The 12,893-nt window shown below is 53.2% G+C and overlaps 5 protein-coding genes across 5 annotated transcripts; 3 read left to right on the plus strand and 2 right to left on the minus strand.

Moving 5' to 3' along the window:
• Positions 1-239: 239 nt before the first annotated feature.
• Positions 240-980, minus strand: GCG54_00006001 (UPF0098 protein; the record flags this gene model as incomplete). Its single annotated transcript, XM_045406015.1, has 3 exons — positions 240-388; positions 445-611; positions 682-980. The coding sequence occupies 3 exons, from the start codon at positions 978-980 to the stop codon at positions 240-242; spliced, it is 615 nt and encodes a 204-aa protein (XP_045265398.1).
• Positions 981-1,767: 787 nt separating this feature from the next.
• GCG54_00006002 (2-methyl-aconitate isomerase) lies at positions 1,768-2,973 on the plus strand (the record flags this gene model as incomplete). The annotated part of the gene is made up of 1 exon (XM_045406016.1): positions 1,768-2,973. The coding sequence occupies one exon, from the start codon at positions 1,768-1,770 to the stop codon at positions 2,971-2,973; it is 1,206 nt and encodes a 401-aa protein (XP_045265399.1).
• Positions 2,974-3,968: 995 nt separating this feature from the next.
• Positions 3,969-5,843, plus strand: GCG54_00006003 (uncharacterized protein; the record flags this gene model as incomplete). Its single annotated transcript, XM_045406017.1, has 2 exons — positions 3,969-4,699; positions 4,883-5,843. 2 exons carry the CDS (start codon positions 3,969-3,971, stop codon positions 5,841-5,843), a joined length of 1,692 nt encoding a protein of 563 aa, XP_045265400.1.
• A 1,942-nt stretch (positions 5,844-7,785) lies between these two features.
• GCG54_00006004 (uncharacterized protein) lies at positions 7,786-9,278 on the minus strand (the record flags this gene model as incomplete). The annotated part of the gene is made up of 9 exons (XM_045406018.1): positions 7,786-7,840; positions 7,888-8,307; positions 8,377-8,514; positions 8,583-8,620; positions 8,699-8,853; positions 8,903-8,944; positions 8,999-9,089; positions 9,152-9,181; positions 9,231-9,278. The coding sequence occupies 9 exons, from the start codon at positions 9,276-9,278 to the stop codon at positions 7,786-7,788; spliced, it is 1,017 nt and encodes a 338-aa protein (XP_045265401.1).
• A 1,578-nt stretch (positions 9,279-10,856) lies between these two features.
• On the plus strand, positions 10,857-12,623 carry GCG54_00006005 (Dehydrogenase patE; the record flags this gene model as incomplete). The annotated part of the gene is made up of 3 exons (XM_045406019.1): positions 10,857-11,160; positions 11,193-12,381; positions 12,437-12,623. The coding sequence occupies 3 exons, from the start codon at positions 10,857-10,859 to the stop codon at positions 12,621-12,623; spliced, it is 1,680 nt and encodes a 559-aa protein (XP_045265402.1).
• Between the last annotated feature and the right edge of the window lie 270 nt (positions 12,624-12,893).

A 12,893-nucleotide genomic window follows, 5' to 3' on the forward strand; every position in this document is an offset into this window, starting at 1 on the left:
TCCCGAGCACAAGCCGGCGTATGGGTGAGTTCAATCCGCATGATTTCGAGTGGGTGTGCGTCGTTGCTTTTATCCCTTCTTGTTCTGTTGAGAGCAGACCGAGTAACAGATGGTTCGAGGGCAACTCGGTGGTATTAGGTGAGGCGATTCAAGTAGGTGGATAAAATGCAAAATGTACAGCTTTAAAGGCGGCTCTCTAGTGATTTGAAGACCATGTGTGAGCAAGGGCCCTCAGGCATTCAAGTCCACCTCCTCTCGCAACTTCCAATCCACAAACCCCAACCCAAGACCTTGCCGTCGATGGCTTCCGCGACCTGCTCTTTCGTTGCTCGGGCCTCGAGCATCGACTTGTCCAGCGGCTCACTCAGCGCCACAACCTCGAAGAAGTCTGCAAGTGTCAATACGCAATCAATTTCAGCAGGATTAAGTGGCGAAAAGACTCACATCTGTGAGGACCATGGTTCATCAGTGGCCTCGGAGCAACGTAGACACCCTCCCGCCGCCCTTTGCCCCAGTGAAAACCGCCCTTGAGCAGCGACTTCTTCTCATCTTCAATCTCGAAATCTTTGGCCGTGACCTCCCTCCTCTCAGGCGGGATGCCACCATACACTCTACACTCTCACCGTCAGCAAAAACGTTTCTCTCCCTTGTGCGATCAGACAACACAAGAGGTTCTCTCACCCGTGGCAGATCGGCGTCGGCAGGGGCGCGTCCGGGTCCTCGGAGACGATGAGCCACTCCTTGACGCGCGCCTCGACGTCCTGCGGCGCCGTCCACGCGAGGGCGGGGATGCGGCCGCCGCCCTCGTTGATGTACTCGGGCCGGAGCTCCGCGGGCGAGGGCCCGCAGTCCGGGGACGTCACGGTGAGGGTCTGCTCCTTGTGGGCGGCGAAGGCCGGGGAGGTGTAGAAGGCCTTTGCGTCGTGGCCGCGGGAGCTTTTGAGGAGCCAGCTGAGGGTGACTTCGACGTATGGGTTCATTGTGGTGAATGGTCTTTAAGTGTGATTTCGGTGAGCGGCAAGTGATCAGATGTCGTTCATTGAGGGATCAATGAGACGGGATGAGGGGATACACCACTTTATTATAGACACGGATTTCATTCAAGGCCGTTTAAGCTTGTTTTCTGTAACGCGAACACACATCCGGACGCTTGGTGCTTATCTCCAGACTCCTGGGACTCGAACATCAGACGGTCTTACAAGCCTCTCAACTCCGGGTGGCTTTCGCTTCGGTGCCGAATCGGACATGTATCGGCCGGCCATCTCATCCTTTGATTGAGTACAATTGGCATGTTGTTGCAATCGTTCTCTGCATACCCCTTCTATCAAATAGATCATTGCTTTTCGAACTAAGGGTCGTTTGTGTGCTACGGGAAATGTCGAAAGAGAGTGTGCCCACCACGACGGGACGGGAAGCATGATCGGTTTCGGCATCGGGGTCGAGCCTGAGCTTCCCGGCTTGGCAACTGCTTAGTACCCTGCCCGTAGCTTGCCTGCCCTACAGTGAAGTGCCGCCCCCAACAAGACCCCTGTACGACCGGTACGGTTGTGACTGCTGGCTTTCAACCCGTACTTTTGTGCCATAATTAAACCTCAACTTCCAGCTTGCGAGCCACGCATTTCTTCTGCCAACCACTTCATGCAGATTCAAAAACGACACTTAACGAAGACCCCTGGCAGCAGCAATCCAAGTGAAATCATTGGTTGCATTTGCCAATCATTTCATTTCAGCTTCAAAGGCGACAGCAAGCTTCTCCAGTGCCACACAATGCTGGCCTATGCCCGATGTGGCATTCTTCAGGTCGTCTCAAAACCCCGGCGATCTGTCGGACTACTGTGCCCCTTCAACGCCACGATATCGACGCGTCTACATTCGTCACGCTCATTCCCCGCCATCTTCGTCCGTGGTGGCACGTCCAACGGCCTGATCATCCACCGAAAGGACCTGCCCCCGCAAAATGATTGGCACACCGTCCTCCCGGCCGCCATGGGGTCCCCGGATCCTTACGGGCGACAGTTGAACGGCATCGGCTCCGGCATTTCCTCGACCTCCAAGATTATCGTACTATCACCGCCGTCCCGACCCGATGTTGACGTGGACTACACCTTCGTCCAGGTCGGCATCACGGATGGCAGCTTAGATATGGCAGGGAATTGCGGCAACATGTCGTCTGCCGTTGGTCCAATGAGCCTGGATGAGTCTCTGGTTGACGATCCTCAGATCCAGGAGGTTGACGGCCATAAGTATGCTACCGTGCGCATATTCAACACCAACACATCCAAAGTCATTCTCTCCCGCTTCAGAGTCGACGGGAATCCGCCAAGATACTGCCCCGATGGCGACTACACTATGGACGGTGTTCCTGGCACCAACTCACCTATCACCTTGAGCTTCTTGGATCCTGCCGGGGCCAAGACGGGCAAGGCCCTTCCTACGGGCAATGCTTGCGATTGGCTGCAGTTATCGAACGACAGGTCCATAAAGGCATCTCTGGTGGATGTCAGCAACCCTGGCGTCTTCGTCCGCGCCTCTGATTTGGGGATTCCCTCTGCCGAGGACCTCACGCCTCAGGCCATTGAAGCAGATCCAAACTTGAAGGCCTTCTTGGACGAGATTCGGCGTGCAGGTGCTTCTGCGATGGGCCTGGATCCTGATGTGGAGAGCGTGCCCAAGATCGTACTCCTCTTCTCCGATACTCGCTCGCCCGATGTCGATATTCGCTGCCTGGCCATGTCTATGGGACAGGCCCACAAGGCTGTTCCCCTGACACTTGCGCTGTGCCTCGGAGCGGCAAGTCAGATACCGGAAACTATTGCGGCCCAGATTGTTGACAGCAGGCCAAGAAAGTCTGTCGTTATCGGGCATCCGAGTGGGAAGGTGGATATTGGGACCACCTTCGAGGGCAGCAAAATCAAATCAGCAGATCTCCACCGTACTGCGCGGGTGTTGATGAAGGGCCAGGTATTCTATTAGCACAACGAGAGATGTAACGCTGACATCGTCACCGCCATGGACAGCAATTCGCTGTGGTGCCGTGTCTCGGGCTCGAGGCATTGGATCCTGACGTCCGGTGTGATCGAGACAGCGGACAGCCACAGACATCGGGCGGAGGCGTAAAGGAATCCTGGGTATGCGCGCTTGTGTAACACGAGATTTCAAATAAGCGCCCCGTGTCCATAGGGCCGACCTTTGCCCCAAAATACAGCGACTTGTGAGCCGAAATACAAGATAATGAGCAGGGTGTGGAGAGGAGCACTGCGGGACGGAGCGAGTTCCGTTGATTGACTGGCTGAGCAGGGCGCCCGTTTGGGCCTGCGGTCTACGGACGTAAAAACCTCTCGTTGTGCCTAACGTCTGACGTGCATTCAACGTCGCCCACGACCAGGGACGATTAGCTTCTCACTGCGTCACACCTTTGGTAGTGGGGGCTGGAAATGGCTCACGAAGGTGCTCGACAGCTCTAGAACTCCAGTCCGTAGAGGCCGGCCGGGGGGCGACGTCGGGTGGGTGTCATGCCGGACCCCGGTCTTCCACGGGAACTGCAGCCAGGGTCCGGAGACATCAGCCAGGCAGCAGCATTTTGCAAAGATTAATCGACAACTCTCCATTCGAATATGTTTCGTGGTTCGACAAGCTACGTCGCTCCCCGCACGCAACCATGCATCTCGCAGGCGCAACAGTCTCTATACCAAGAATCCTCCGCACCGGCACCCGAAGAGGAAACATTTCCGCTTTGGGAACCGCCGCCAGTCAATATGCACGACGTTGTCCATCTCCACGATAGGTCAATCCCATTGGCGAAGCATACGTGATTCTCCAAGTGAACAGACAACTCATTTGGAAGTGATGCCATAAAGAGTTGTCTGTATCCATCATGTTAGACCATGTTTGAAGTTAAGTCGGCCTTTAGGGCTGCAGAGTTTCAGCAGCCATCAATTGCATACCTCTTTGCAATGTTTGTTACCAACATGGACCACTTCAACGTCACTGTCCACAATGGGAATCTTGTCTCAACGCGGAGGGGGCTCCAAGTCTCCAAGTCGAAACACCAGGGAACCCAGTTCATCAATACTTCCGCGGCTTCGGACTCAAGCCACGAGGAAGCTACCGCTATAGACCCCTCGCGGCCGCTGGAACAAAAATACAAGTTCTTGAGCCAACCTAAAGAGCCCCGCAGAAGCGTGTCAAAACGCAGCAAGAGTTCTCACAACTCGTCGGATGATGAAAAGCACCGGGTGCGTAAAGCCAGGGCATCGAAGAAAGCCCAAGAGCCCGTCTTCGTCAGAGAGACCCCGGCACAACAGGGGATCGTCGAGGCTGCCAAGTTTGACGAGACGTCACGCATTCCCCGGAGCCCCATCCCATGGCTGGCCTCGTGGATGGGAAATCTTTCCGAGAGGGAGAAGTGTCTCGTGCAACTCTATCTTAAGCTGGCCCCGACGAAGATGTACCCGTGCGAGCAGATTCTTGAACACAACCCGGTTCGAGGCTCTGCCTTCATCGAAAGAATCAAGTCCAGCGAGACGAGCCTGAACGCCGTGCTCATGACGGCCTGCTACGCGGAGATGTTTCTACAGGGCGAATGGTCATCTCCCGAGCTGCTGTACCACGTCTCCAAGGTGTGTAGTTTGGTCAATGACAGGCTTTCAGACCGAACCAAGAGAGATTTCGACCAAGGGATGCTTGAATGTGTTGCTCAGTTAGCCATCACGGGTTGGAACGTGGGAAGATACGATCATTGGAAGGTTCATATGCAGGGCCTCAAGCACCTGATCGAACTAGAGGGGGGAATGAAGAGGGAATGGAACTTTCTCTTGAACATGATACGAAGGCAAGTTACCCTATGGGCTTAGGTGACGTTTTGCTGACCTTTTCGATGTAGAGCTGACGTTAAAGGGGCCGTCTACCTGGGCCTCTTACCATACCTTGATTATCCCAGGTTCTTCAATGCAACTACGGATGCACTACCGCATCAGCTTCGTACGAGAATCGTCAATGATATGTCCAACATTCTCTACCCGTGCGGGCTCCAGTCATACCTCATCAATGCCATGATATCAACAGCTCTGTTCGCCGGCGTGCTGCGCTTGGCGTTCGCGAGCCCCAACCGGGAAGTTCTTCTCAACCCAGAAGCCTTTATTGAAGAATGGCTTTGGTGTGAGTACCAGCTTGTTCTATACGGCGGGGCACTGCGTGAAGACTGCCTCAACGACTCTTTGGGGGAGCTCGACGAGCTCACCCTCGCCGCCGACCTCGGGAACTCGGAAGCCGTCGCCGCGGCCATGGTACGCAGTTTATACACGACCAAACCGGTGCCTTCTCCGGCGGAGAATCTTCTCGAGCCGGTTCTGCGCACTGCTGCGATTGTCTACCTTGAGACTATTGTACCAGACGAGCCGCGCAACCCAATGGTTTACTCTGTGCCCCTGAACCTCCTCTCAACATCGGTGCACAAGGTTACGCAAAAGCTACAAGAACGGCAGTCTAGGGAAGCAGATGACGGCGAAGGTGGTTTCGACGATGGCTTGCCGTCCATGGAGGCCCTGAGACCAGTCATGATATGGGCGTGTCTTGTGGGGTCCGTCATGTCCAAGCTCTGCGAGATGGATCTGGTCACGATGGGCATCCTCTTTAATCGCGGCTACTACGGGCAGTGTCTGTCCCTGATCGTTGGGCCCGAGCCCGACCATGTCGATCTCCTCACCGAGAAGGAACTTTTTCTGTGCAAACTCCTGGACGCGAGAGGTCTGCGAATCCGGCAGCAAGACGAGCGTGCTCTTCTCAGGGCTCTGCTGAGGGAGCATGCGTACGGATGCCCTCTGTTAGACTTGGCGCATGTGTAACGGTCTGGACGTGACATTGGCGGCAAAGGGGATACCACACATGATTTGGCCACGGACTTGGCATGGCGTCAAGTGTTAGGACTAGGTTAGGCACATTGGGCAGGCGCAAAGGCATTGTTACACAGGCATCTTCGGACTTTGAAATTGAACACTTGAGCACATGCAAAGGGTACACCTCCCGAACCATCTTCCTCGGAATATCCAGGGACCGACCGGCTTAGAGACCTTGCTCGAACTGTCTCGTCTGTCTGTGGGTGCAGTGCGTGGACTACGTGCCGCATCCCGGCAGAACGGCCATGCAGGAGGGGTGCATGCCACCTTGTCTTCACAGCGGGTCCGCAACCCGTCCTCACGTCAGGAACTTTCTTACCAGTCGTTCTCGGGCCAATGAGAGACGGACAACGCCGCTTATCATAAGGTCTGCTGCCCAATTACCCAGGTACGTCTTCATGTTCGAAATGTCGCTGCCTTGAGCTCGGTGGTGCCTTTGCTATGCTTGTCATGCGCGCGCGCGCTCATGTTGTCATGATTATAATCGCGCGCGCGCGAGAGAGAGAGAGCCCAGCAGAGGTCCCGCCCGCTGCAACGTTACCCATCGTGTGAGAATGAGCCGCAGAGTAATAGCATGTACCCAGGCGAGAGCGAGCTCGTGGTTGGCAGGACTATCGTAGACTTTTCAGGAGTTGATGGTGTCGGAGAACCGTAATTGGGCGTTTGGTGACGTTCTACTGGCGAATCAAACATGGCAGATCGAATCAGGAGATTTACATGACATGGAGCCCCGTTGGAACCCCAGCTACGCACTAGACCTGTATCATAAGATCATCGTTTGGGTGAAGTTTAGGGGTAAATGGTGGGATGAGTCAAATCCGGGCCCGAGGGCCCGGCTGAGTGGGTCTGTCAACCCCGAAAAACGGCGGACTAATCCCGAACCCTCGGACTTCTTGTGGAGTTGCATAGCAGGGCCGAGTGGTCCTAGATCATCCAAAGCACTGTTTAGCCTGAAACTCCAGCTGCTGAATCCGGCAGAATAGATTAGAAGAAAAGGCCTGGAATAATGCTCGTTTGAGAAGACGACCTGTCATGGTTCCTTTGCGCTGCGGCAATTTGGTGTGACCGTCGATCTGCGCCGCGGGGTCTCTCTGTCGAGTTAAACGCGCGTTTGTGGCCTGGCCCCCATACAAATGCTGTGTTACACAACGCTTCACACCATCACGCATGCGCGTTCCCCGGCACAGCTGACAGCGAAGCCGGGAATCGCTTCACCCGTGCATCGGAGGGTTGTTCCTCGGCGGGTTAGACGTGGCCGGCGAGTTTTCATCCTAAACGGGGGCTTCTTGTTGGTGGAAAGGTCTCCTTGGGGACTTTTACGGGACCGGCATGGCACGCAGTAAGCTCAGTCTCTGCATGCGAGTATGGGCTGTCTTCTGGTTGGGAGTCCAGTGGACCGGCCGAGTCTCCGCCACTGCGAGCGTGATGATTCGGCGTGCGACTCCCGCAGAATTTTCTGGGGATTCTGTGCAGATGCGGAGTCGATTTGGTTGGCAAGGACAAGAACGCTGCTTCAATGTCCAGCAGCCGTTCCAGGGCAAAATCCCTGCTCTTACATGGCTCTTCTAGGCAGAAACATTTTCAGTGAGCAGCTCCACTGATATAGCCAACCAACTTGAAAGCTGACTTCTTTCTATAATCAAATTTCTCTGAATATATGATGGACTTGTGGCGTGACAAGGATGGCCGTAGTTTTACTTGAGCTTATCACTGGCTTCGTGGCCGCTCCCGCCCCTCTTTCTGAAATAGCAAGTGGGTTTACAATTCACAAGCATATCAACATATATTGTAGAGAGCGTGTTTTATTGTTGTGTAGAAAATCCATAGTAAAGGTGAGGAAACTCTTCGCATATGCCAAAGCTGGTGGACCCGAGATCCTTCAACTTTTGGTTCAAGCAGCAGCAGGTGAAGCGGGGGCTTCCGGCTTGCGGCCGACAACGCAATACCTAAGTCTGTTAGCACACTATCATTGTGGGATAATCTCAACACAAACATTGGCCAGTAAGCGTGAATACTTCTGTCGTTGACGTCCTTGCGCACATCAATGAGGAAAACGCTGACTTCTGCAGGCTTCCACTCCAGGGCGCGGGTAAATGGCGCCATGGAGAAGGCTTCGAGGCCGGATAGAACGTTCTCATTGTTCCAGATCCCCAGTTCCTTGTATTTAGTGTCCTTTGGCCAACTGTTCGACGGCCATTTATAGACGCTCATGGTAACATCCTCGAAGCCGACTTTAGCCATCAGATCTCTAATCTCAGCAATCTCCACATAAGGGCGCCCAAACTTGACGGAAGCTTCGTGAAGGAAGTTTGCCCACTTCAAGAACGCGCTGTCAGCTTTGAGTGTTCCGTCGTCGGAGCGGGGAAAGAGGTCCATCTCCTGCAGTTCAAGGTAACCGCCAGGCTTAATATTGCTAGCACGTTCACAATCGAGTCAGTCGTACGTACAGGCAATGTATGGTCAGGAATAAATTGTAGCTCACTTGTAACAGTTTCGCAGATACACCTCCCAATCGCTAATGCTCGAAGTCATAAGTCGGCTATGGATGTACTCGAAGGGCCGGGACCATAACCACTCCTCCTCAATGTCGTCGACTTCAAATTTAACGTTCGGCGGGACACTAGATTTAGGATGGTCAGTAGATCCCGCAGTTTAGAGTTGTAAAGCCCCTTGAAAGACTATACTCACTGGCCGGGCATGATCGGAGACAGATCATTTCCATAGACCTATTCAAAGGCATCTTGTCAGCTAGGGACAAAGCTATCGCGTAAGGTTGGTAGCAGGGAGCCGATAGAAACACCTACGTCAGCCTCTGGGTGCTCGTCTCCAAAATTCAGAGCCCAAATCCCTGTCCCCGTTCCGACGTCAAGGACTCGGCCGACAGTGGTGCCTTCCTTGCATGGCGGGGCAACACCAAGTCGATCATCGAGCGTGAGAAGCCACAGCTGGTGGACTAGGTCTATTCAAGTACTTAGCTTGAGTCTCCTCGGTTCATAGGACCAATTTACCCATTCTGTCGCTCTCTCGTTCATCATTGGGAAGATTGTATTCTGGTACAACTGTCAGAATACATCAAACTCTCGCTGCCAGAACAGAGGACTGACTTCCGTCCTTGTACCGATGGTAAGTGCGACCATTCTCCACGCGGTAATCGAGGAGGGAGCTGCGCAGGCTCGTGCTCGATGAGGCGATGCTCTATGAGATTCCACATAAGCACAAAGGTAGCATTCCTAAGTCAGCTTGAGGCTCAAACTCACGCTCCCAAGTTCAGACCTATTATCATCATTCTGGAAGCCAATTAGCCTATGAGATATTTACAGTTGAGAATACAAATACCTCATCGACTGCCAACACCACCTCGGGGTTGAGCTGCGGTTGGGCCATCTTGATCGTTTCACTAAATGACTAAATGTAACGTGTCGCCACGAATAATGACTACCAGTATCCAATGTTGAAGAAGAGACAACGAAGAATCCATTGAAGAAGATATGGCGGGGTAACTCGGACTTTTAACCAGACGGAACAAGATCCCCGGCGTCCTCTTCTTGGCCTACAGGGGAAGCATGCACCAACAAACACCAACATGCATGAATGCGCTCGCAACGAGACCACTTTTGTGGACCAAGGTCAATGGCTGCGAATGAAAAAAGAGAAACTTTGGGCAGGTAGAAATATTGCATACTTATCGTCAGGCATGCAGTAAGGCTGGCTTTCTGAAGATGCCGTTGGTCAGTTTGGGCGCAAAGGAAAGATACAGAACACCAATTGAGAAGATCGAGCATGGCCATCGACCACTTTTGAAATTAGAAGTGAGATCATAGGTTTTCCCCCGTGACTTCTTTTTTCACATCGCACAGTGGCCCATTCTTAGAGTCATCGATCTCATTGTCTGCGATATTACCGCCCCGGACGACGACTTCAAGTAGCTAAGAATCAGTTCGATCCGTTAACACGTGAGCTGAACGGCTCCGACTATTCTATATAATGCCCTTTATTTTGACACTAGTCGAAACTGCATACGGTCATCTTGCTGTTAAAACTACATCTTTTGCGATCGACAATTTGTCAGTTCTCGAGAAACCCCAAGTGTGATGCAGAGGCGCTTTCTGAGATCATACTAGGCAACGATATCAAGATATGAAATGCGAAAAGTTAGAAATATATCAGATCAATGGTTGTAGATACGGAGATCCCCGGCTCTGGAACCACTTTCAAAGTCATGAATCTGGTCAGAAGCCGAGTTTGGTTGTCACAGTAACAAGAGCGAACCAAAGGGGTCAATGATCAAGACTCCCCAACCTCTCTCTTTAAAGAGTGGAAACCCTGCAGGATGTGAAAGCTCTAGGGTGTTGAGAATTGCAAGGGGCATGGACTACGTGCAATTGAGAAACGCTGCTTTCTGTTTATGATTGATGTATTGCGAAGTAGCAGGCGGCGGAGTTGACAACTACAATATTATGATCTCAGATGGATTTGCTAAGACATCAAGACTCAAAACCCGTTTACGACCACCAGTAAACATCATAACGCCTTCAAGATGCTCGCCACTCCAGCGACAGGGGTTCGTTCAGGGGTGAGCCAACGGGATCTGATTTTGGAACTTTGGACCGAGCGACCCACAGCGTGAACTTTGATCATAAATCCGTTCGATAGTTCCTATATGAGGATGGCGTTCTTTCGTACGGATATTTGCGGTGTTCTGTGAAGAATCCCAGCCAGGTGGTGCGTTACTTAGCCACGTCGCGCCAAGTCAACATGATTGAGAGACCCGCTCGATGCCGGGGACTTTGTTCTCATGAACACAGATTAATGTTCTCTCGGCGAAGTTTTCTTCTTACCTCCGCCAAGTCTATCGTATCGCGACTCACCGCAACGTCTCTTCTGCCGCGGCCTAGACACTGGATATTAGGTTCGCTGCGACGTAGTACCCAAGTCTTCTATATTGCCTTCCAGCTTGTCAAAATGCTTCCCACGGAAGTCTGGGACTACATCGTCGTCGGCGGTGGCCTCGCCGGCACTGTCGTCTCCAGCCGATTGCTTGCGCTGAATGGCTCAACCAAGATTCTCGTCATCGAGGCTGGTCAGAGTGCGGCTGGTCGTTCAGACATTCTCTATGTCAATTCCACCAACCTGATCCAGGGCGACTTTGACTGGAACGACTATTCCGTACCGCAGCCGCAGCTCGACAACCGCACTATTCAAATGGCTGCTGGCAAAGGTCTCGGCGGTGGTTCCCTGATCAATACCTGCAAGTATCCCAGTTCGAGTGAGCGACATGTGTGCTGATCTACTGGACAGGCGGATGGATGCGTGGTGCTCGAGTCGACTATGACGAGTGGGCCGAACTGGTGAACGACTCTCGCTGGAGCTATGAAAGCCAGCTGCCGTACTTTAAACGGACTGAAGAGTACTGGACAAGAGACGTCAATCCCGACCAGCATGGCCAGGAAGGACCCTTGAAGATTGAGGTTCCATCAGTCACTGGCCGTGTGTACCCTCTCCGGGACGCCGTTCTTGACTCGTATGCGTCTGTTGGAATCGAGGCTTTGCCAGGACTGGATGCCAACGGAGGCTCCAACATTGGCGTTGGTGAGATTTCTGAGAACCGCCGTAATGGAGTCCGCCAGATTACTCCTGAATACTACCCCCATGACGGTGCAACCGTCATGACAGGCACTTTGGTAGAGAAGGTTCTCATTGACGAGGACAACTTGGGGAATCTTGTTGCAACCGGTGTTCGTCTTGCAAATAGTACCGAGATCCGTGGCAAGAAAGTCATCGCTGCTGCGGGTGCCTACCGCACACCCCAGCTGCTCATGCTCTCTGGCATCGGCCCGTCCGATGTTTTGAAGGAGCATGGCATTGAGCAGAAGGTCGATTTGCCCGAGGTTGGGAAGAACTTTGCTGACCATCCCTTCTTTATTGCCAACTGGAGGCTTGCCCCTGAGTATCGCAACGCCACCGTTGACTCGGGTAACCCACTGTTCTTCAAGCCGGAATATGGACTCGGACAGCCAAACAACTTCGTTGCGTCTTTCAACGTCGAAGATAAGACCGGCCTCGTCGAGGCGATCGGCAGTGAGGAAGGCAAGGCGCCAGATGCCGAAACACACCCTCTTCTCAAGGACGAGAGAACTCTCATGGAGGCTTTCGTGCTGTATGTCAACACTAACCCCAGTCTGCCGTCGAACTACACCTACTTGACAACCGCCAACGTTGGGCTCCTGCCCACCTCCCGCGGTTCCGTCACCATCGCCTCTCGCGACCCAGGAACGCCTCCTCTGATCAACCCCAACTTCTTCGCTTCCGAGGTTGATCGCTTCGTATGGCGCGACTCGATTCGTCGCATGATCCGCATGATGGTCGGCGGCGAATCGACTCTTAGCCGCGGGATCGTCGAAGCCGAAGCGCCGCCCGCCGGCTTGAAAGCGCTCACGATGGATTCTACCGATGAGGAGATTGAAGCACGTATTCGCGCAGCAGTTATGTGAGCGTTGAGACCTTTTCTCTGTAAAGAGCATAGACTAACTCAGTTTGCGTAGCGGCACCTATCATCCTATGGGAACGTGTGCCATGGGCAAAGTTGTCGATGGTGACTTGCGGGTGAAAGGAGTGGCCAACCTGAGGGTTGTGGACGCTTCTGTGTTTCCGACCATCATTACGGCTCACATCCAGGCAGCGGTGTACGCTCTTGCCGAACAAGCGGCAGAAATCATAGTCTCTTCATAGACTAAATGCTCAGGGCGGTTCGGGTCGCGCAGAATTGAAATGTGAATGAATTCATTAGTTATGTTTTGAGCGTGTGAGGTCTCCTCACGATGGCTGCTATATATCGGCTGTGGTCGACGTTGGTGACGATACTCTACTATTCTTGATCAAGCTGCAACATGACCCGGGTCGCGCAACTTCCGGAAATGCATGCCTATTATTTTCGGTGTCGAAAAGGCAGTTACACAGGAGAAACGTCGCGAGGCAACCAACGGTTGCCTGCATAAGACG

The sequence above is a fragment of the Colletotrichum gloeosporioides genome (genome assembly GCF_011800055.1).
Source record: "Colletotrichum gloeosporioides strain Lc1 chromosome Unknown consensus_36, whole genome shotgun sequence".
Classification (NCBI taxonomy): domain Eukaryota; kingdom Fungi; phylum Ascomycota; class Sordariomycetes; order Glomerellales; family Glomerellaceae; genus Colletotrichum; species Colletotrichum gloeosporioides.